A 24,275-nucleotide genomic window follows, 5' to 3' on the forward strand; every position below is an offset into this window, starting at 1 on the left:
TGCGCTTATCATCTCCGCTTGCTCGACTTTGATCTCTGAAGCTGGCATCGTTAATCTATACACATCCTTTGATTAAAAATGGCATGCATGAACAACAAAACATCTTGTGTACTTAGAATTGCATTGATTAGGGTAATGTTCCTCTGAGAGAGAAAAAAAAAAAACAAAGGCGGCAATGTTCCTCAACTGTTTTATGCACCCCGCGAAGAAATTGCCAAAAGGATCTTCTTAATATCAGGTCTACCACATGTAATTAGGCACAAACAAGGAATAACAGAACAACCCTCCACTGTGAAACCAGCCCCTACTGGATGCTGCGGTAACAAAACGACGACACACTACTGCCTAATTATTTGCCGCGCAAAGATAGATTCTTTTTCGGGGGAAAAAAAACACTGTACAATGCAATTGCTTCCGAACTCCAACATCAACAGAGAAACAAACCCAATTAATCAAATTGGGTCTCGTTCCTATTCGCGGTGGGCAAGAGTGTGGCGTCAATATTAGTTTAGGGGCACAGTTATCATGCAATCGACGCAGATCTATTGGATCCTGCAATATGAAGAGCAAAAATGAATAAGTACCGCCATACTTGCATCAAGTCATGAAAGCGAACATCACAATCAATAGAAGCATCCATGGGCTTATCCATTACTTGTGAGTACCATAACCATTGAGACCAACTAATATGGTAAACATATTTACAGTAGAAAAGCCTAACTAATTCTTCCATCCGCATTCAAAGCCCAGTATCGTGATGCGAGTAGCAACAAACGTAGTCCTGTAAGATTGGCAAGTTTTTACTTTTTAACTTAGGATTGCAACTGAACCAATTCAATCCATAGATCAAGACCATCCTCAACATCTGAATCCTCAATGTAGCTAAGCCTGGTCAATATTTTTAAGGTCGTGTGATATTGTGATCTGGAACCCTTCCAAGAAACTAAGTCAAGGAGCAAAGCTAAACTCTCAAGGTGGTAGAAAGTTCAAGGTTAACGCGAAATGGAAATCGACAATTTCCTTAGAAGGGGCCAGTAAAGCTATGCTAAAAAGCGGGAAAAAATTACTTACTATTTGATCGCTTCATCTTCCTGCAGAATTTGCTGCCACATCTGCAAGAGAAAGGCTTGACAGGACCCTCATTGTCATCAAAGTCAATGCCATAATCCTGCAGACACCCGAGTCCATGTTGTTTTTAAGAGAACGGGTTATAAACCAGGATTAATTAGAAAATAGGAAGAGTCACTAAAGTTTATCAACCACAAAACTACTGGGTAGCAACATTGCCTGCTGTTGAACTTGAGGAACCAAATGGAATTTTCCATGAAAAATAACCGAACGTATGTTTAAGCCTAAAACTTTATTTCACACGTGATTTATTCAACATATCTCAACCCTGTCACCTGTTGCCATCTATGTTCTACTGGACAATTGAGAGGGGAAGAGATGTAACAGCACCATATAATACTGAAGTAATCAACATGGCTATGTGAAACTCACCAAACACCATGCTATAAAACCAAGACTACTTACCCAAGTTAGCTCTTCCAGTGCAGCCACTTTCCTGGATGTGAAGAAGGCAAGCTGTACAATTGACAAAAGTAAAAGCATCACCAGGCAAAAATGATCTATAGGCTGTCATTGCAACAAAGCTGACACAGATGAAACATCCAGGGTTTAATTTCTTACATGAAAGTAGCGATGGTCTGAGGTTTCAACTTCAACTGGGATCTCAATCAAATTTGCATCCAAACATCTGGATAGATGAAATCAATTTATTATTTAATAAAAAAAGGCGCCATAGTTTGTGGAATCACTCTATCACAGGATGATCATCGCCTTAGAGCACAAAGAAAGAAAGAACCTTAGTCTTCTCATGATGTTTGGGTAAGTAATCTTTCAATCCATTAATAACCAAATAATTTCTTTCCAAATTTTGTTCATCTTCAATTATGAAAAGAGGCATCTCGTTTCCTAAAAATAGGTAGTATAACTAGAAGCACCTAGTGTTATTTGTTTAAAACAATGTAAAACTTTTATGACATTTTATGAGCATGAAGGAAATTACTGTATATATTTGAATCATCCTATTCAGAATAGCATAATTAATGAAAGAGAAGAATGGAACTACAATGCAAGCTAAAAGCACATGCATCACACCATAAGGAGCAAATTCTCACAAAAGGAACAGTAATATACACATCCTTACAAGCAATTAGAATTAGAATTTCAATACCTGTGGTTTATAAACCTGGCAATATTCCCATAAGATGCTGAATCCAAGCAAAGAGCTTCTTTATCATTTACAACTCCTGAATCCCAACCTGCATCTAATAGAACTGGGTATGTGTACGTTTCATTTTGGGCACATTGCATGTTCCTCTCATGCAACTCTTTGATGGTTAATATTTCTCCCACAAACTCACACACAAATGCACCTTTTGGAAGCTCCTCTAAGGTACGAAGACCCCATCCTTTTCTTTCTGAAGTAAAAAACACCTAAAATGCAAAAGATTGAGAGAAAGGATGTATTAGATCAAATGTTTTAAGAACAAACGATCAATTAATTTCATGCCAAAGTAGAACAAAATGACCAGAAGCATTATTTTGCAAAGAAAAAACAGCAATTAAATCAGCACTTGTGTAAGATTACTTAAGCCCCCACCTGCAATTTGAATGTGATTCCTCGTTGGACAACCCTATTGCCACACTGTTTCACACAACCACATTTTACCCAACATTCTTTGATAAACTTTCTCTTTAAGTGTCCTTTACATGGTTCTAAACAATCATCGTTCTTTGCTCTTTCAAGGGGGCAGATTTTACAATAGGACTGATGTTGTTGAGGATTGCGGCTAATGGTAATACACTCTTCCAAGAATTTTTCATTCAGTAGCCCTTCAGATGTGTAAGCATATCCACCCCCAATTTTATTTGCACAAACACAAGATGTTGGGGACAGAAGACAATCGCCCAAACAAGTTGAACAGTAATCCTCACATTTGATGTTTGAAAGACACCAGTTAACATAGGCATCTTTGAAACCAACGCTTTGGTGCAGATAGTGAAAAGGTGGAGGGAAATCATTCGTTATTTCATTCACCCATGGAATTCTTAGATTTTCTTCTCCTTTTGAAAGGTCATCAGCACCATGAAGAGACCTTAGATCATCGGGAGTAAGCTGATGCTGTTGAATAACCACCAAACTGCCTGAATGTGGTGATATAGGATCCTCCAGCCCCTTTCCACCATCACACTCTGGAAAATCACTTCTGACCTTCTTGGTGACTAGTACAGCATCATTCGTACCACTCAAAAGCGGGGAAGAAGGGGAAATGCAAGATGCAGCAAGTGCAGAAGAAGACTGAATGTTGATTGATCCATTTGACATGCCAGAATGCAATCCTAAATCTTCTGTATTGCCTCTGATAATCAGAGCATCACATGCCTTAGATTCCTTCAACACATTTAGACTTGATGGCATCATTTCAGATCCTTCCTGTGAGTCATCATTTGAATCAGTTCTGAATTCCAGCACGCAGTCACACATATCTCTCAAAAGTTTCATGATAGAAAAATTTGGGTCAGTGATATTATATGATTGCAGACATTTATCCTCCATCATTTTTAAAAGCCGATCTCGACAAGGCAAACGAAAATCTGATCTCCCAAGTGCTGAACTGCAGCTCATAGTAATTTTTACCTCTCCTGACGTTGAGGAGGCTATCTCAATGGTAGAAGATTCTTGGTTTGTTGCAACCTCATGGTTCACTTCATTTGATGAATCTCGAATACCTTTCCCTCTACCTTCATCTCGGCATTTTGATATTAAAGGACCATTCTTGTCTTGTTTTCTAGTTGCATCATGCCGCATTGGAGGATCTCTTCCACCAGGCAGTTCTTGTGAGGGAGAACAGATCAAAAACCAAACTTGTTAAAAAACCATCATCATAAGTTGATGGTAAGTTGACAGCCAAAAATCAGAAGGAAAAAAGAATGGTGTTGAAGAATTTTGGTTCAATATTAAAAGCTAAAGGCCACTAAGGTCCACAACCAAATTTCAATCCACATGCAAGTGCAAAAGGAAGCCTACAATGACCCGCCACCATCCCTCAAATGAAATCAAAGCAACATGAATTTTGCTTCCAATTCAAAGGAAAAAAAAATATACTCAAAGGTTCCAGTCAACTAAAATTGTTTCATGGTTAAATCAAATAATGCAAATCTGCTTATCTCTTCTTTTAAGTGCTGAAAGAATCAAACCTCTTTCCTTTACTTAAATAAAAGTGTGTTCCAATCCGGTCTAAATCCTTAACAGAACAAATTCATTTAGCCATGTTTCAAACTCTCAGTTAAATGGTTGCATTCCCAATGAATGCAAATATGATAAAATTCACCAGATTAAGTAAAAGTAAAAACTACCTTAGAGAAGCCATGCTATTAAAAATAAATGGCTCCAGAAATCAAGAAAATTCACATCAGGGAAAAACCAGTAAAATACCAGGATGAATTGCTGCACTGGGAGCATCATAATCTACCAGTTCATCAACAGGCTCATCTTTAGGCTTGATTAATGCAAGAGTATAGGGCAACTGGTTTTTCTGTAATGGCACAATTCTCTGTTCAGCTGGAGGTTCCTTAAATGATACAGACGGAGATGCTTTTTCAGATCGAAGTCTTCTTCCCCCAGGAGCAGTTTGAGGTGATAAAGGTTGCTTTCCCTTGTCAACACTACTATCTCGCACTGGAACAGGGCGAATGCCAGTCTCTGCATTTCTATTGGAACAACTATCAGGCAATTCATCTTCTACTTTAGGCATTTTAGATGGGGAGGCAGCTGAGCTGGTTCCACAAATACTCAGAGGATGAGAAGCCTGATTCTCTTGGCCTCTTAAACGCAGCCTCTTCAAAGGTCGCACCGGTTCATCCTGCATTTGAGCTTCTTCATCCTCCATTTCTCCTTCCTGTTTGTTTGACAAGCGAGCACATTCAACAGCTATAGATGATAGATCAAGAAAGTGATGCAAATAAACTATGCCAAGCAAAAGATGGGGAGTGTCACATACATCATTGTTCTGGTTTTTTGTCCTCTTTCCCTGCAACTATAAAACAATATCAATTATCAAGCTGCATATTAGAGCATGTAGAAGAGACCAAAGAAACAAAAAAACATTGCATTCAACAGATAACATGGAATATTCACCTCTTTTTCCTCCTGCTCAAATATAGCATCTGCAAGAACTCTATAGTTCTCTTGTTCAATAAGTTCCCAGTTCTTGTCATACAGTTTAAGAAGTTGCTTCAATACTGGTTTCACTTTTACTTCCTTAATGCCAAGAACAGTCATTGCACGATAGGCTGCTGCAACTCTTGGATTGGGTGCCATTTGTTTCACAAATGTGAACCCTAGAAAAATAATTCGCAGATTCCTGAAATGGGAAATCCAATATGACTCTTTGGTATTTTGCTATCGCGCAAGACCATTTTTCTGGTAATAAGTTTCAAACTTACACCAGAACATAGGAAAGACAAAATAATCAAATCCTTGACTATCAAATCACTGTAAACCAAAAAGAAAATACAAACTAAAAAAAATGGACCGCAAAAACAGCAAAGAAACTTAGTGGGATAAAAAATATGCCCATTCAAATTTTTAAATCCAAATGTCCAACATCTTATTCTACTGATTCCTCTCAAAACAATGTCTGCAGACATGCATGAACTTTGTCAATTTTTGTAATCAGGTAAAAACATAGTTGAAACAGATAGTTATTCAAGGCTTTGGCAAAACTATCAAGTGAACTTCGGTATTATTTGACAATATAACTGACGTTAAGTTTCAAGTTCAGAAGTGAGTGAAACCTGCCTTACAAGTTACGATAGGCATGTATTTATAGTCACATCAGTTACACACTTCAACTACTCTGTCTCAGTCCTTCATTGGATGAACAAACTTGGGACTGATGGCATGCTCACAAGAGGAGGTGCACAAGAAACCTGCTACACCAAGTATAGCTTCACTGTTGAGATGTACTGCAAGAAAGACATCTGGAAACATTACAAGGAAACCGTATCAACTGTTAGTCAGCAAGCTATGTATAGCATTTGCTTGCCACGGCAATCGATACTGAGTTTCCCTTTCTAAGGCCACAGGAATATTGCAACTATAAAACATAGATTTCTTCCAAAAATTTCAGCATGAAGGGAATAACAAAGACTTCGTCGATTAGAATATAGGGGAATACTAGAGTTGAACCTGATATGTTTACTAAACTTGACAGAAGTATAGAATAACTGCTCATTTTTATTACTTACGTCGGTAATAGAAATGAGCCACTAAATTTTAAATTATAAAAACGCAGATGAGACATGAGTTCCCGCCAATTAAAAATAAAATAAAAGTATATTATTCAAATCTTATAGAAGTTGTTTTGTTTTATTCTCTCACGTGAATTTCCCATTTTATATGTTATTTCTAACGTAAATTTTCTACTCTACTCAATTTTCCTCGCTTTCCTCCATTCATTCATTTCATCACACCACTCTTTCTTTCTTTAATTATAAGATTAAATACACACCTGCTAATTTCAAGAAAATGTTTGTCTAATTATGACATTGCTTGGGGTGGATTTTTTTTTTTAATACAAGGCCACGAATGGACCGTGCAGCTTGGGTTGGATTTTGAATTTATCAACTTGCAAAGATTTATTAGCATTGTAAACGCAACTCCTTTTCATTTGCATGTATGACTAACTCATGATCTTTATACCATTTTACATTTAGAGTGATTTATAATGCAACGACATTCCTGAATCAGTTGGTCAATGCTTGAGGGGCTAAAAGGTGACCAAGATAAATTCTCACGTGCTTGGATTATTATTTCACTCAACCATGTTCAAACCATGACTTTAGTTGAATTAGAAACAACTTATGTGAGCTTTTGTCTAAGCTTTTTGCTTGCGACTTCTGGTTTGTGAAAATTCCTATTTCACAAATACTAATCCAAACACATAAATTATTGGGATTACAAGGGACCCTACACCTTGCCAACTCCAAGAAGCAGTACCAAGTTCCTCAGTAGTTGCAAGAAAGTCGTTGAAGCTCATTTGTAAAAATATTTATGGGAACATTTAGAATTGAAGCTATACCTTCAAATATTTCATATTTCCATTCCCCAACACATTTCACTGCCCCTGTTCACCAATCATCGAACCAATTAGTGTTGTAGTATACTAATATTTGGATGTCTGCTTGTGATCCTTTGAATCGTCTTTGTCATCTTGTCATTGTCACAAATCTATGCATGAGATTCCATCAAAGTTCTAATTCCTTGGCCTTCTTTACCTTTAAACCATCAATCATAGGGTCGTGGTATTGCATCTTCAAATGAAGCTCACCAATATGTTAGCTAGTATCGTATAATTGGATTTTATTTGGCTCTATCATGATTTTTTTTTGATTGCATCCACCCAATTATCCAAACACAAAAAGTCATTACTTTCTCGACTTAATTTAACTCTACCAGGTCATCTAAGTCACAATAATTCACCTCTTCACAAGAATCTCTTAACATGATATAATTTAAGTGTTGGAATATTATTTATGAATTAGCATTAATTAATAAGCCCAATAGATTGGTCTTTATGATTTTGTGTAGACCATGATAGGTAGACCACACAAGTGAGTCCAATGGACAAAGGCTCAACCCACAACCTAATAGACGTCAGTTATTCCCTATCTATTAATTGACTGAATTAGAGATAATGTGATATAATTATTAATTATATAATAAGGCGGTTACCAATCTGATCTATATAAGCCGATCAGTCGATAACCGCAAAAATGACTCATTTCTCCACTTCCATTATCTTTGAACTCTCTGAAGGCTCTGGGGACCAGTAGGTTGTGTACTTGCCTACACTCGAGGTAATCGAGCTTTCTCAGGCGCTCATGAATTTTTCAGATATGCATACATTAATTTACTTGTTTATATGAATTGAGATACGAATATAACACGTGGCATCAGAGTCAGACTTGTGAATATTAACTTATATATCTCAATTCCTTACCTCATGTACATATATTTCATTAGTCTCTCTTTTCTTCCTTTATCTTTGCCTTGACCGACGCCGGAGATGAAGAGGTCACTGTAAGAAAACACTGGTTCTCACTGATGGTTATGCGTTCATTATGCTATTACTTAAGACGGGCTATTGGTGCGCCGTAAGGATTCTATTTTTTTTAAGTCACCAGAAACAAAGATTCAGTTTGGTTTGCACCATGAAAGAGTAGAAGCTGACGTCACCACCGTTCACGGCATCGCCGTTGTGGGTCTGCTTCGACGTCGTCTGGAGCTGACGGCGCGGTGGAGGTTCTGCAATGGGTGACCATCACCGCCATTCCGGCAACCACTGCATGCCGACCTCCTCTTTGGTCTGCATTTCGGTTTGGCTATTGAAAGGACCTGAAAACGGGTCAGGAACCGAATCTTAGGGATTTGGTTCCATAGGTTCTGGGCCCATTGGGGGGAGGAGGATGGCCAACAACGTTTCACTTAAACATATTGGGCCTTAATCACAGCCCAGTAGCATTAATATTAAAAAAAAGAGGGGTTTCTTTTAATTACGTTTTGATCCAAGATAGAATTACCTCCTTCGGCCAAAATTCTAAAATTTCCTCCATGACCCCAATAAATTTCTTGAAATTATATTTTGGTCTCTCAACTTCCAGAATTGCAATTTTTGACCCAAATCTCTTCCAGAATACTTGTTTGTCCCTGATTACCTTTTAAAATTTCACTTAAGTTTTAAATTTATTCCCTAATTCCCAAAAGATTCTAAGGAGTTTAAAATTATTTATTTTATCCTAAGATCATAAAATTTATGACTTTGTAAAATGCTTAGAATCTTGTAGCATTAATAATGGACATACCCATAGGTGTGATATTATTAATGTAATTTTGATGGTGGCTTTGAGGATAGGCTAATAGTACTCCTTTAATGTGTTAGATATTTGTTGTACCCTATAGGTATAGAATATTTAATGCATTATTTTGTATGAACTTTTATATGAGCTAAATTTTTTATAGTATGTAAGCCTTCTTGGTGTATGATTATAGTTACATAATTGATAATCGCTTATTGGGGAATTTTTATTTTATAATTATGTTGTGCATGCATAATTAATATTTCCCATTTTTTATTTTGCGATTTTAGTTTATGCTTTTACGCAACTATCCTTTGTGAAGGCTCTCAATGGGACTAATTATGATGACTGAAAAGAGTCCTCGAATATGTATCTGACCATTTCTGAAAAAGATTTAGCTATGAGAGAACCCAAGCCTGTGGATCTCTCTTCCAAGTCCAGTGCTTCTGAAATGGCCTTTCATAAACAATGGAGTGAGTCCAACCGGATCTGTCGTGATTATCAAGTACATAATTGAAAAGGGAATTAGGGACAGCATTCCTGAAAAGGATACTGCAGTGGAGTACTTGAAAGCTATTGGTAACAAATACAAGAAGCTTGACAAGACTCAAAAAAACTACTATCTGTCACTTATTGACAATATTCAATATGACGGAGTTTCTAGTGTCAAGGAGCACATTCTGAAGCTTGTTCATTACTATAACAAGCTTAAGTCATATAGGATTGATTGGGTGATAGTACTTTAGTTTATCGTGTTCTTCAATCACTGTCATCAGAGTACGTATTCTTGAAGACTTCATACAACTCACAAGAAGCTGAATGGTCTATTGACCAGATGATATCGATAGTCACTCAAGAATGGTAAGCTATAAAGAAGAATTCCTCTTACTCAATAACTATGTTTCTCATGGCTTTAATAGCAAATCTGGAGGGTCATATAAAAAAAGGGGAAGAAGCATAATGCCCCAAAGCCTAATAATCCAACCTTTAAGAAGGATGGTGATAAGAGTGAGAAATCAAGGAAAAAATCCTTTAAGGGGTTATGCAATTGTTGAAAGAAACTGGGTCACATTAAAGCTAATTGCTTCAAACTGAAGAACAAACAAGAAAGTGAAGATACAGTTCTTCAAACTGCCCCTCTAGCTCTAGTTTGTTTTAAATCTAACACCATTGAAACTTTCTTTGACTCATAGTGGCTGGATTCTGGTGCCACTGTACATGTTGTGAATTCTCTACAGGGGCTAAGAAACCAGAAGGTTCTAAGTGAGGCACAGAAGTTAGTCTTTGGCATAGCAGGGAGCAAGGCATCAGTTGAATATATTGGAATTGTTTCGTTGTATTTAAATTATGGTCATGTTTTACATTTGAACAATGTTGTTTATGTACCTTCTGCGAAGAGGAATTTAATTTCAACTTCTGCATTGGATATTTGTGGCTATTTATTCTTCCAAGAAAATGGGAAAATTGACATTTGTTTTGATTCCATTAATGTTAGTTGTGCTTCCTTGATATATGTTTATATTGATTGAATGATTGGTCACTTGAACTTCCTAATCTTCATATCAATGCTGCTATTGGGCATAAACATCAAAGGCCCAATGATAATTCCTTTATGCTATGGTATCGTCATTTAGGTCATATCTCTAGAGAGAGATTGAAGCACATGACCAAGCAAGGTGTCTTACAAGACCTTGATTTCTAAACTTTTGAGACTTGTGTTGATTGCATAAAGGGAAAATTCCTTACTAGAGCTAGAAACAAAGGGGTAAAGAGGTCTGAAAACACTTTAGATCTAATCCATACTGATATTTGTGGGCCTATCACACCTCCGGCTACGGGTGATTTCAGATATTTCATTACCTTCACAGATAATTTCAGATATTTCATCACCTTCACAAATGATTACTCTCATCATGGATGGATTGAACTCTTGCGTGAAAAGGGTGAGTCCCTTAATACATTCAAGACCTTTAAAGCAGCAGTCAAATTAAAATCTGGTAAGTTGATCAATGTGTGAGATTTGATAGAGGAGGAGAATTTTATGGGAGGTATACTGAGACTGGCAGGAACCCTGGGCTATTTGCTTTGTACCTTCAAAAGCATGGCATTGAAGCTTAGTATACTATGCCTGGCACCCCACAGCAAAATGGGGTTGCAAAAAGGTGAAATCATACTCTCATGGATATGGTTAAAAGCATGATCAGTCACTCCTCACTGCCAGAATTCTTATGGGGTGATGCACTTAAAACTGCTGTTTATATTTTGAATCAAGTTCCTAGCAAGTTAGTTTCAAAGACTCCATATGAGTTGTATTTTGGAAGGACTCCTGTACTGAAGCATATGCGAGTTTGGGATTATAAAGCGCAGGTAAAACCTTACAATCTATAACAGATGAAGCTTAATGCTAAAACTGTTGATGGTTTCTTTATTGGCTATTGCATCGGATCTCACGGGTACAAATTCTATTGTCCAAATCACACTACTAGGATAATTGAATCTGATCGAGCTTATTTCTTGAAGATGCCTTAGATAGTGGGAGCTCTGTGCCTAGGCATATTACTTTGCATGATGAAAGTAGTGTTTTGCCTATGCCTATCTTGACAACCCCTCATGTTGACAAAAATAATGCTGTGGATCAGGATGAAGCTCAAGATGAACCACCTTTAAAAGGTGTTGTTGAACCAAGACGATCCCAAAGGGTTCACAGGTTTGTTATTCTAGATGATTATATAGTGTATTTGTAGGAATTTGATTTAGATGCTATTGATAGTTTTGGACCAATATCTTACCAGGAGGCTATTCTAACTCGCATTCTTCTGAATGGTTGAAGGATGAGTGAAGAAATTGTCTCTATGTACTGCAATCACGTATGGGAGCTTATAAAGCTACCAAAGAGTTTTAAACTAGTGGTTTGCAAGTGGATCTTTAAAACAAAACAAGGAGCTACAGATGAAATTGATATATATAAAGCCAGAATTGTAGCTAAGGGCTACAACCAAAAAAAGGTATTGATTACATAAAACCTTCTCCCCGGTATCCACTAAAGATGCTTTTGGAGTGGTGATGGCTTTAGTTGCATAGCTTGATCTTGATTATCACCAAATGGATGTCAAGACTACGTTCTTGAATGGCGATTTGTATGAAGAAGTCTACATGACACAAACTGATGTTTTGTTGAATCTGGTAAAGAACATCTAGTGTGCAGATTGAAGAGATCCATCTATGGGCTAAAACAGGCCTCTAGGCAGTGGTATATGAAATTTGATGAAGTTATCACCTCACTCAATTTTGTTGAGAATATCTCAGATCAGTGCATCTATCAGAAGTTTGATGGGAACAATTTTGCCATTCTTGTTCTCTATGTTGATGATATCTTCTTAGCCAACAATTCAATAAATTTCCTTAATAAGATAAAGCACCTATTGTCTTGCCATTTTGACATGAAGGACATGGGTGAAGCCTGTAACACACCAAATTTTTTTTTTTAATAATTTAACTTACCATAGTTGGGTTACAGCCACCCAACACATTTTATATTAATAATTTTGATATAAAATTTTTATAATTGGCTTCAACTCACACACTATAACATTTCAGATAAATTTTTACTTCCCACATGCTATTAGGCTAAATCACATTTGTCCATCCTTATACTCCCAACAAGTAAAATAAGCAATTTAGTCAATTTTCAACACAAGCCAGTTATTTGGTCTCATAATCATGCCATTTTAACCAATCCAAAGTAAACCAAATATTAAAATTACAGTCATCTAAATTGTACCAAAAATATAAAATAGTTTGAAAAGCATGATTACATTTATATATTCATATAATTGACAATAACAAAAAGCCCTAATATTGGCAATATAACACATTATAAATCATAAATTAAATACCCAAAAGAGACAGTGGATCTATACCACTAAGCCTCTGGGACTCCTCCACGTGTCACTCGTGGCTCTTCTCCTGAAAATTGTTAACCACATAATGAGACTCAAAAGTCCCAGTAACCAAAGCCAATTTATGATAGTGTATACAAACAGTTAAGTGTGTGCTTACTAAGTGAAATTAAAATAATATAATTCCAAAAAATATAAAGAAATATTATAATAAATACAAAACAACCATCCTTATATCCCTCCATTAACCTCGAGCCGTAGCCCTCACTCGGTGCTAAATTACGGTCCCAAAGGGTTCACAGGTTTGGTATTCTAGATGATTATATAGTGTATTTGTAGGAAATGGAATTGAGTCAGAGCTATTGATAGTTTGGACCCAATATCTTACCAGGAGGCTATTTCTAACGCGCATTCTTCTGAATGGTTGAAGGCTATGAGTGAAGAAATTGTCTCTATGTACTGGCATCACGTATGGGAGCTTATAAAGCTACCAAAGAGTTTTAAATAGTGCGTTGCAAGTGGATCTTTAAAACAAAACAAGGAGCTACAGATGAAATTGATATATATAAAGCCAGACTTGTAGCTAAGGGCTACAACCAAAAAGAAGGTATTGATTACATAAAAACCTTCTCCTCGGTATCCACTAAAGATGCTTTTAGAGTGGTGATGGCTTTAGTTGCACAGCTTGATCTTGATTATCACCAAATGGATGTCAAGACTACGTTCTTGAATGGCGATTTGTATGAAGAAGTCTACATGAACACAACCTGATGGTTTTGTTGAATCTGGTAAAGAACATCTAGTGTGCAGATTGAAGAGATCCATCTATGGGCTAAAACAGGCCTCTAGGCAGTGGTATATGAAATTTGATGAAGTTATCACCTCACTTGATTTTGTTGAGAATATCTCAGATCAGTGCATCTATCAGAAGTTTGATGGGAACAATTTTGCCATTCTTGTTCTCTATGTTGATGATATCTTCTTAGCCAACAATTCAATAAATTTCCTCAATAAGATAAAGCACCTATTGTCTTGCCATTTTGACATGAAGGACATGGGTGAAGCCTCCTTCATTCTTAGGATACAGATTCATCGTGGTAGATCTCGTGGTATTCTTGGTTTATCACAACCACTTATATTGAGCGATTACTTAAGAGATTTAGAATAGATTCATGTTCTCCTTCACCTTGCTCCTGTACACAAAAGGTGAGTTGTTGTCAGAGTTATAGTGTCCCAAGGATGATAAGAAGAGGGCTAAAATGAAAAAGATACCATACGCTTCCGCTGTCGGTAGCCTTATGTATGTTCAAGTGTGTACTCGACCCAGATATAGCTTTTGCCATTGGAGTGTTGGGTCGATACTTAAATGATCCAGGTTCGGATCATTAGAAGGTTGCTAAGAAAGTTATGAGGTATTTTCAAGGTACAAAGAATCATATTGTGACTTACAGAAGCTTAAATTCTCTTGAGGTTGTTGGGTATTCTAATTAAACTTAACTTTAAAGGATTATAAGATCTTAAAATTGTTGGCTTTTCAGATTCAGATTTTACCTCTTGTATCTTAAAATTGTTGGCTTTTCAGATTCAGATTTTTACCTCTTGTCTGGATGATTGTAAATCCACAACTAGCTTTATTTTCATGTTGTCTGGAGGAACTGTCTCTTGGAAAAGTGTGAAACAGACACTTACGTACGGCAGTTTCATCTATAGAAGCTGAGTATATTGCTTGCTTTGAGACTACATATCACAGAATATGGCGGAGGATTGATATTTGGCATGCGCCTAGTTTGTCAATATCACGTCTTCGAACCATTTATTGTGACAAATCTGCATTACTATTGCTAACAACCATAGAATTCCATCGTACAAAGCATTTTGATATCAAACTTATGTTTGTAAAAGAGAAAATTACTGAGTCTCAAACCCATATGTACACATTTCTATTACATAGATGCTTGCAAATCCCACTGACCAAGGGCTTACTTGTAGAAGTTTTTCAAAATCATGTGACTTTATGGGTATTGTGAATTCCTTTGATGCCTTAGTTTGTGAAGAGTTTTGAGAACCTTTTATATTACAATTTCTCTTTAGACTTTGTTTTCTTATGTAAGTTATTTCCGTTCAGTTAGATGCATCTATATCATTTGTATCCCATAGAATTCAATGATTCTGTTGTGGTACGTTATGCATGTCACTTGTTTCCCCCCCATAGAAATCAGTGATTTATGTTATCATCTTACTGAGTTGTGTTTGAAATAAACAATTTTCTATTTTATTCAGATTATGAGACATTAAATCACTTGTTTCCCTATAGGATCCAATGCTTTTTTAATTTATTTTTATTTTCTAAATTTTTTTTGTGGCTTGTTTATACAACTTACTTAATTAATATAATCCAAGTGAGATTTTTGGAATATTATTATTTGAATTAGCATTAATTAGTAAGCCCAATAACCTGGTCCTTTATTGTCTTGTGTGGACCGTGATAGGTGGCCACACAAATGAGCCCAATGACAAAGGCCTAACCCACAACCCAGTAGCCGTCGTTTTTTCCCTATCTATTAATTAACTGAGTCAGAGATAATGTGATATAATTATTAATTATATAATAAGGCGGTTATCAATCTAATCTATCTAAGCCGATCAGTCATAACGCAAAAACCATGCACTCATTCCTTTACTTCTAATTATCCTGAACTCTCTGAAGGCTCTTTGGATATCAGTGGATTATATATACCTGCCTACACTCGAGGTAATTGAGCTTTCTCTCAGACGCTCATGAATTCTTTAGGTACGCATACATTAATTTACTTGTTTATATGAATTGAGATACTGTTATAACACAAGATTATTGAAATATTATTTATGAATTAGCATTAATTAATAAGTCCAATAGATTGGTCTTTATGATTTTGTATGGACCGTGATAGGTAGACCACACAAGTAAGCCCAATGGGCAGAGGCCTAACCCGCAACCCAATAGCCGTCAGTTATTCCCTATCTATTAATTGATTGAGTCAGAGATAATGTGATATAATTATTAATTATGTAATAAGGCGGTTACCAATCTGATCTATATAAGCCGATCAGTCGATAACCGTAAAGACACAACCCATTCCTCTACTTCCATTATCTCTGAACTCTCTGAAGGCTCTGGAGACCAGTGGGTTGTGTACCTGCCTACACTTGAGATAATCGAGCTTTTTCAGATGCTCATGGATTCTTTAGGTATGCATACATTAATTTACTTGCTTATATGAATTGAGATACTGAATATAACATTAAGATCCTGGCTCTTTTCTCAATCATTGTCGATTTATAGTTCTAAACGAAGCAAAAGTTTGGTGCAAATTTGATCATTATTTCAAATATTAAATCATATGCATTTAAAATATTAGCAAACCATTTATAGTTTATCAAGAAAGCAGTTTGCTAGATTACATTGAACTACATACCTAGTGAATCTCATTGTGATCTTGGCTATCTATTTTTTGTTCCATTATACTCTTCCAGCATACATATAAAGGAAAATGATAGATGTACATCAATAAATGAGAGGGTTATAATATAAAACAAATCAACACAGGGCCAAAAATTTTATCCTGTCAAACATTCCAAAGCAAAATTAACAAAATTATAAAGCACGATGAGGACCATGGGCACAAGCATCTATAACCCTTATCCAAATTTGTAATGCAGACAGAAAAGCTGCTTACAAACTTGCTTTTTACTCAAGATGTGTCCAATGATGCTTATGTTTATTGCAGATAAACTTTTGATGTCTCATTGTGGATGATGGGTCACAAATTTTCACTAGCAAAATAAGTAATTAATCATGCCATCAATACAAACCATTGAGATCCAACACTAAACAAAAACTAATTTAAAGAAATAAATTCCAAGGAACCTAAACAAAAATAGGGATTTGAAAGCAATCAAAGCCAGGACCTTTTAAATTAAGATCAAAAAGAGATGACCGCTCTCGTATATACCATGATTCATGGAAGTGGCGATAATGGGTGATAGCATTGGAACATACTTTGTCAACCCGAACACTTTCAACACTAATACCAGGTATCCAAATACAGCTCCCGGTAACTCATGATCCAGCGAAAGGAAAAAGGAACCTCTAAAAGTCAATGACAACTCATGGATCAACCATAATCATAGAATATCCAAACTAACCTTCATTGCAAGATGCAAACAATGTTAACCATCAGCAGAGTTGATAATATAGGTCAATCCGTGACCGCAATAGACTGTGAGCTTGGTGAGACAGATTAACATAACCTATATATCGTGCTGATTATGTTTTTGCCAATTACAATAGGTTGGTGGGTCAATGGACTAAGTCCAACCCACTAAAAAAAATTCTTTATATACATTTTTTCTAATTTTGAAAACTATAAATTTACTTCTTTTATTTTTTTACGGTGAAAAAATCAATTTTTTAATAAAAACTAATTATCCAAATAGCAATAAAACTCATTCTAAATCATTAAAAAAAATACAAATTGAAAATATATTAACACGGTGAAAAATATATTTATTAATCACAAACATCTATGGTAAAAAGTTTAATTACAATCCAAAGCTTAAAGATTTATCTTGGTCAATCATAATGTTAAAGCTTTATTAGAAGCTACTATAACATTAATTTGAGTAGATTTCTCTGACATTTCATTTGCCACAGACAAAAAAAAATAAAACATAATTAAACATAAAAATATAACTAACTGAGTCTAGAAAATAAATGAGAAAATATAGCTATCACGATGCAAAGATTTTAATGTCTTTCCTTTTATTTTTATTGACATAACTAAATTGCTTTTCCTTATATATTGTATAAAATAAAAAGTGTAACTTGGTATATTAATTTCGTTTATATTATATGTTGATATTGATTTTGGCAACGAAATTCATTCTTTATTTATTTGTTGTCTGAATGAAGGCTTCCTACCCTCTAGTGAAGGTTAATTAGTTTAGTTGTTAAGAATACATCACAACACCTCGAGTTTGGTTTTGATTTTGGACGGTCAAGCTTAACAATTTTTATTTTATAATCATTAAAATAAAATTATAAAAATTAATAAATCTATTTTATTATTGATATAGATCTATAGATTTAATCTTTGGCCCATTTAATATTAAAATTTTTTAGAATTTTTATGAATTAATATCCAGAATAGTCTATTTAATTTTAAATTTTTGGCGGGTTTGAGAGTGATTTTGTAATTTGTCTTTTTAAAAAAAAATAAGCAGTCTGTGAGTTCAAGCTGTGTAGGGCAATTTTGGTCTGCTTTGCATAAAAATGAACCCATTTTTTTAACCAAATTTGCATTTTTTTATGGGTTAGTAGGGCTTAGCTCATATTATTACTTATTATAAAACAACAAGACATGCACAAAAGAAAAATAAGAACCAAGATGCAATACAAAAACCTACCAATCCAAGGGAAAACCAAGACATGAGGCATGTTTGGGTTTGGTCTATCAAGATTTAAGGGGCTAAAAGCTAGTTATGATAAATTCCTATACGCTTCTTACCAAAAATGAAAACTTCTGTGCTTGGATTATTGTTTCACTCAACCATGTTCACAACAATGACTTAGGTTGAATTAGAAGCAGCTTACACAGAGTTTTTATCCACATTCTTGCTTGTAAATTCTGGGTTATAAAAAATGCAATTTTACAAAACTAATCCAAACACATAAATGATTAGTATTATAGATAGAATCAGTCATTCGAATAGATCGGGCTTAAGTATCATACCATTTAAAAAAGCTCATATAACTAAATCTGGCCATAATACCTTCAAGCTTTAGCCTTATTTGAATCGACTCGAATATATAAAATATTTTAAAAATATTTTTTCTTTATTTTTAAACCAATTTTATGTTTTTAATAATTTTATTAAGCATAAAATATTAGTTTAATTAAAAAATAAATAAATAATAATTTATTAACTTTGTACTTAAATAATTATATTACCATTTTATTATATTATATGTAATTTATTCACAAATATTTTCTTTATTTGTAAATTAATGTATTAGTTGTTTAAATATTACTCTTATCATGGTCATGTATAAATATTATGTATATTTTAATTAAATTATATTATTTTAATTATGATTAAATTGATCTTATTCAATTATGGTTAGACCACTAACTTAAAATAATTTTTTCCAATTAATTTAAAATTTTTATAACTTCTAGGTAAACTGTATTTTTCATATATATATTATACAAAACAAAATCATTAATTATGAGTAAAATACTATTTTTTTAAAATTATTGTTTCTTTTAAATTTTTATATTGTTTAACCCCTACATACAAAAGAATTTACTCTATTTACTCTTAATTTTTAACCAAGATTGGCATGAACGATAATTAAATAATTATTCAAAAATATTATTCTATTTATTATGTTTATTTAGTAGTAGAATCAGGATTCATACATCCCCAAATTTTATTTTTAAAATTTTTTAATTAAATTTTTACTTTAAAATTAATTATCTTATTTTATAAAAATATAAATACTCTCTCTCGTTAAAATATGTAAGGCATTTTTTATTGAATCTTACTTTCAATAAAGTAATTACCTACTTTCAAATAACATTATCTTATTTTTATTCAACTCTACTAAACTCCCTACAATAAATATAAAGTATTATTAATAGGTACATTTTTTTAAAAAAATGTGATGATTATACCTCAAAAGATTAAAAATGCCTTATATTTTTTAACATTCAACTCCTCAAAAATACCTTATATTTTTTGATAAATGAGGTATATTTTTTGGATACTCACATGATATATAGGGCTCAAAACTTTTTAAAAAAATTTGGTCATAAAATATAAAAACATAAAAATTAATATTAAATGTATTTTAAATATTATTTTGAGATATTTTATTGATTAAAATAATAAAATATGCAAATATAAATTTTTTTATTTTTTTAAAAAATAACTATGATAACGCACTCAAATATATGATATTTTATTTCTTTAACATAAATAAATTTAAAAAATTAATTAATATTTATTATATATATTAAATTTTTTTATTCGGGTATTCGGACCTATTCAGGTCAGCCCAAAGAGGCATGAATATTAAAATTTAGGTTTAACCGTAAATTTTTTAAGTAAGTTCAAACTAACTCATCAGACTTGATCCACATTACCATCCCAAATTGCATGGACCCTCCACCCTACCAACTTAAAGAAGCAATAACATAGTGATTGGGTGGTTGCCGCCAAAGCTCATTTGGAAACATCCACGGGACCATTTAGAATTAGAGTTACTCCTTCAAATATTTCGTATTTCCATTGCTCAACAAATTTCACTACTCCCATTCACTGACCTTCAAGCCAACTTGTGTTGCAGTACTAATATCTAGATGCTTGCTTGTGATCCTCCGAATCATCTTCATCATCTTGTTGCTGTCACAGATTTATGCATGAGATTCCATCGAATTTATAATTCACTGGCCTTCTTCAGCTTCGACCCATCAATCATGGTGTCACAGTCCTGCATATTTAGATGAAGTTCACCAATATTTTCGTGTCATAATTGGATTTGATCTGGCTCTATTTTTAGTTATTTTCATTGCATCCATCCAAACGCAAAAGGGTGTCATGTTCTAGATTTAATGAAGCTCCGACAAGTTATCTTGAGAGACAAGTCACAGAAATTTATCAGCATTGAATATATTAATAAATAATTCATAGCTTTTAGGAAAGCCATCAACGGGGCTACATAGAACTGCATGTGTAGTGGATTCTCACCGTGATTTTTGACTCTGTGTTTTTCCCCATTTATACTCTCCCGATGCACAAACGGAGAACAATGACGGCATACATCAATAAATAAGAGGGTTAAGGTAATGTTTGGGAGTTCTTTTTAAGATGGAATTGAAGATATAAAACAAATTAATTTGGGGTCAAAAAATTTATTCTAACAAACATTGCAACGCAAGATTAAAGAATTCATAAAGCATGACGATGATCATGGGCGCAAGCATCCCTTACCCTCATTTGATAATTTGAATTCTGTAGCGTTACAGAAAAACCACTTATAAACCCACTTCATAATTATAACGAGTCCAATGATGCTTATGTTTATTGTGAATAATCTTTTGATGTCTCATTGTGAATAATGGGTCGCAAATTTTTGCCATCAAAACAAGTAAATTAATCATGCCTGATAGATTCATTGAACAAATTAAACTGTACTAATAAACCCCAACCTGGAAATGCAGAACTATGAACAATATACAATGAACAATAGTTCCTTAATTCATGTCTCTGACAAAACCAGTGAATTCCTTAATTCCGATGGGCCCATGCGTTCTCACACGGCTATGACTGCCGCCACAGAGGAACGCGGTTTCCGTGTGAGCTTAAATTATTTATTCATTGAGTGCTTTCAAAAGTTATTGCTCTTGTCACACCACTGCCGTACTTCATGTCCAAGCTTGCCACACAATCAGATCAGATCAAATCGCGTTCACTTTTGTTTTCCCCCCCGCATCGTCTTTAGTTTCCTTCAGTCAGAATCATCAACTCATTTTACCTTGATTCATCAATCTAAAATCAACAAGTTCATTCATTAATTCTCTAACTAGCGCAGTCATTAATAATTTTGTAAACTGGTCCTATTCATAAAAAACAACCCAAAATAAAGTCCGAATCTCACACAGATATAGTGAGGCGGAATTTTGCTTTCAGCTTTCATAGCAAATCGCCAAAAATTCAAAACCCTTCTTTTCCTTCTGTCCAGATTCCAAAACCTCCCATCTCTCTAATAACCCTCCCCAAAACCTTTCATGAACTAAAACCCCGAAGGAAGTTTTCGTTCTCGACGGAAATCCCAAAATGGTTATGACCAGAAAACCTTCCTCTCTCCACTGCGTGTTTCTCTTCACTGTTATCGCGCTCCTTCTTCGTCGTATTTCAGCTGCGGACAACACAGACTTGGTCTTCAAGGGCTGTGCAGACCAGAAATTTCAAGACCCGTCTGGGATTTACTCGCAGAACCTCAAGTCCTTACTGGGCACTCTCGTCGCACAATCTGCTCAAAAGGTTTTCGCCTCTACAACCTCCGGCAACGGCCAGAATGCGATCATGGGTCTGTACCAATGCAGAGGGGACCTCTCAAACTCCGACTGCTACAAATGCGTGAGCAAGATTCCCGATATGCTCGACAAGCTCTGTGGCCAGGTTGTGGCGGCGCGTGTCCAGCTCAATGGGTGCTATTTGCGGTACGAGATCATCGGGTTCAAGCAAGTCTCTGGGACTCAGTTGCTGTACAAGGTCTGTGGGTCGATTCAGGCAAGTGGAAGCGGGTTCGCAGAGAGAAGAGACACAGCGTTTGGGATGGTGGAAAATGGAGTGAAAAGTGGAGGAAGCTTGTTTTACACTGGAAGCTACCAGTCTCTGTATGCGTTGGGGCAGTGCGAAGGTGATTTGTCTAGTGGTGATTGTGGGGATTGTGTGAAGAGTGCTGAGGACCAAGTTAAATCTGTTTGTGGTGACTCAATTTCTGCGAAAATTTATCTTCAAAAGTGCTTTATCAGTTACAACTTTTATCCCAATGGAGTGCCTGGGAGTGGCGAGTCACCATCTTCGTCCTCAGGTAAAGCTGTAGGGAGATCTCTTTTCTTCCCTCACTCTGAAAATGCTTCAATATCTGTTTAATTGTAATTCAGTGCTACATTTCTCACCTACTTTGGGCTTTATATGATCAGAAGATCACTTCATCTGTTTTTGTACATGTTAGTAATTGGAAAATAGAAATCAAGGAGTAGGTCCTTTTTCTGGAAAAAAGAACTGACCATAATATTATATTTGTTAGGACGATTTGTTAACCCGCGCATCTTGATCTAAAATTTTAGAGTATTATTATATACTTCAACTGATCATCTTGGCTCATGTATTTCCATCAATATTGCAATATAGGGTCTGATAACTAATGATGATATAGGCTAGTTTGTCTCATTTGTTCAAACATTGGACCAAACTTTATTTGAAAATTTGAGAAGTATGTTAGGGTGTCGAACTGGTAGGTATCTGATCTATTTTTGTGGGTAAGTTTGAAATATCTGGCTCGCTGTGGTAGCATTTGAAGTGAAGATTTTAATGGCTCTCCATATTGTGGTTGCTTTGCTTGGCATCAGGAATGGGGCAACACAATACGCAGAGGACGGTGGCTCTTGCGGTAGGGGTTTGCAGCTCTGGGATTCTTAATCGCTTGTTTGTTATTTGTAAAATCAGCGTTAAAGAAGCGAGGTGGTAAGCATTGATGCTGCGTAGTTTGATTCTGTATATGCTGATACTATGATACCTCACAGGTTTGGTTCATATTTAGTTTTAACATGTTAAAGGAATATACTTTTGATTGACCCTTCTGTATAGTTACATGACTGAAGGGGTTGGAAAGGAATTTCTTATTATTCCTTCTGAATTGGGTTAGGTTCAACTCGTGGAATCAATGAAGGAAGTGCTTTGTTAGGACAAAAGATCATTGAGTGATGTGTGATGGATAGATTTCTGTCCCCACTAACACAGACATGGCTTTTAGTCATGACTTGTCTTCCTCATAGCTGTTGAGCATTGGATTAAAAACTGTTCTAGATTTTTGGTCTTAAATTTGGACATGGATTTTTGAAGTTCAATTCCCTCTAGCTGAGAATGATTGGCCTAAGAAGTAAGAATATACTAACAATCAGAAGTGAAACCTAGTGAAAGGGATTCAGTTCCTCTTGAATAAAGTTGTGGGTTTGAATCTTGTGCATACAAAATAAAATCACTTTAGAGAGCTATTTCAATTAATACTTTTGCTTGTCGTCGTCCTTTTTTTTTTTTTTTTTACCTTGGAAGTTTGTCATCTTTTTTAACTCCTGTTTCATATTCAAATTCGTTTAGGAAAAAATGGCATATAAATTCCTCTTAAATGAGGAAATAATAATTTGATCTCGTGAAATGTGATAATGACAATGAGATTTCAAGAGAATTCTTTAAGATTAAATTTTTATGTGAAATCACTTTAGTATCCTTTGCAATTTAAAAAGTTGTGATTTTATAAATTGTTTTAGTCATTAGTAAAATCAAATTTGCAAACACTTATGTTAAGTTTGTAAAATATACAAAATTAGTTGAACTTTGCTTACATGAACTTGTGTTTTTCTAAATTGTTTTAGTTATTAGTGAAACTAAACTTGCAAATACTTATACTAAAGTTATGAACCATATAAAATTAGTTGGATTTTGCTAAATGAAAAAAACCTATTGATAGAAAGTTATAATTTCTTAAATCGTTTTATTCATTGGTGGAACTAAATTTATAAATATTTATAGCAAATTTTTGAGCAATATAAATTAGTTTTGGGTATTTAAGTAATTTCACATAGAAATTTAATCTTAAAGAAGTCTCTTGAAATTTTATTG

The 24,275-nt window shown here is 34.8% G+C and overlaps 2 protein-coding genes across 3 annotated transcripts; one reads left to right on the forward strand and one right to left on the reverse strand.

The window, feature by feature from the left end:
* Positions 1-90: 90 nt before the first annotated feature.
* Positions 91-6,203, reverse strand: LOC129303661 (probable inactive histone-lysine N-methyltransferase SUVR2). 2 transcript variants are annotated; one of them, XM_054943130.1, is made up of 11 exons: positions 5,867-6,201; positions 5,204-5,429; positions 5,067-5,102; positions 4,502-4,964; positions 3,704-3,900; positions 2,666-3,499; positions 2,237-2,499; positions 1,690-1,756; positions 1,534-1,584; positions 1,072-1,168; positions 91-552 (listed from the first exon to the last, which is right to left on the reverse strand). In XM_054943130.1, the coding sequence occupies exons 2-11, from the start codon at positions 5,384-5,386 to the stop codon at positions 524-526; spliced, it is 2,220 nt and encodes a 739-aa protein (XP_054799105.1). In that variant the 5' UTR covers positions 5,387-5,429; positions 5,867-6,201; the 3' UTR covers positions 91-523. The 2 variants fall into 2 exon arrangements, with proteins under 2 accessions (XP_054799105.1, XP_054799096.1); XM_054943121.1 differs by having other exon boundaries at positions 2,666-3,900; positions 5,867-6,203.
* A 15,150-nt stretch (positions 6,204-21,353) lies between these two features.
* Positions 21,354-23,503, forward strand: LOC129289321 (plasmodesmata-located protein 3-like). The gene is given in 3 exon segments (XM_054926089.1): positions 21,354-22,464; positions 23,006-23,048; positions 23,050-23,503. Coding segments are annotated over 3 exon segments (885 nt in total). The 5' UTR covers positions 21,354-21,704; the 3' UTR covers positions 23,132-23,503.
* Positions 23,504-24,275: the final 772 nt, after the last annotated feature.

The sequence above is a fragment of the Prosopis cineraria genome, unplaced genomic scaffold, assembly GCF_029017545.1.
Source record: "Prosopis cineraria cultivar Desert tree isolate PC_DT_omini unplaced genomic scaffold, ASM2901754v1 PC1, whole genome shotgun sequence".
Lineage (NCBI taxonomy): Eukaryota > Viridiplantae > Streptophyta > Magnoliopsida > Fabales > Fabaceae > Prosopis > Prosopis cineraria.

Excerpts from the sequence above, each read along its gene's own strand:
- LOC129303661 (XM_054943121.1), bottom strand. The coding sequence starts at position 5,386 with ATGGCACCCAATCCAAGAGTTGCAGCAGCCTATCGTGCAATGACTGTT. Across the intron at positions 2,500-2,665 it reads GAATCACATTCAAATTGCAG|GTGTTTTTTACTTCAGAAAG; the intron begins GTGGGGGCTTAA and ends TTTGCATTTTAG. Across the intron at positions 553-1,071 it reads GAAGATGAAGCGATCAAATA|GATCCAATAGATCTGCGTCG; the intron begins GTAAGTAATTTT and ends TTCATATTGCAG.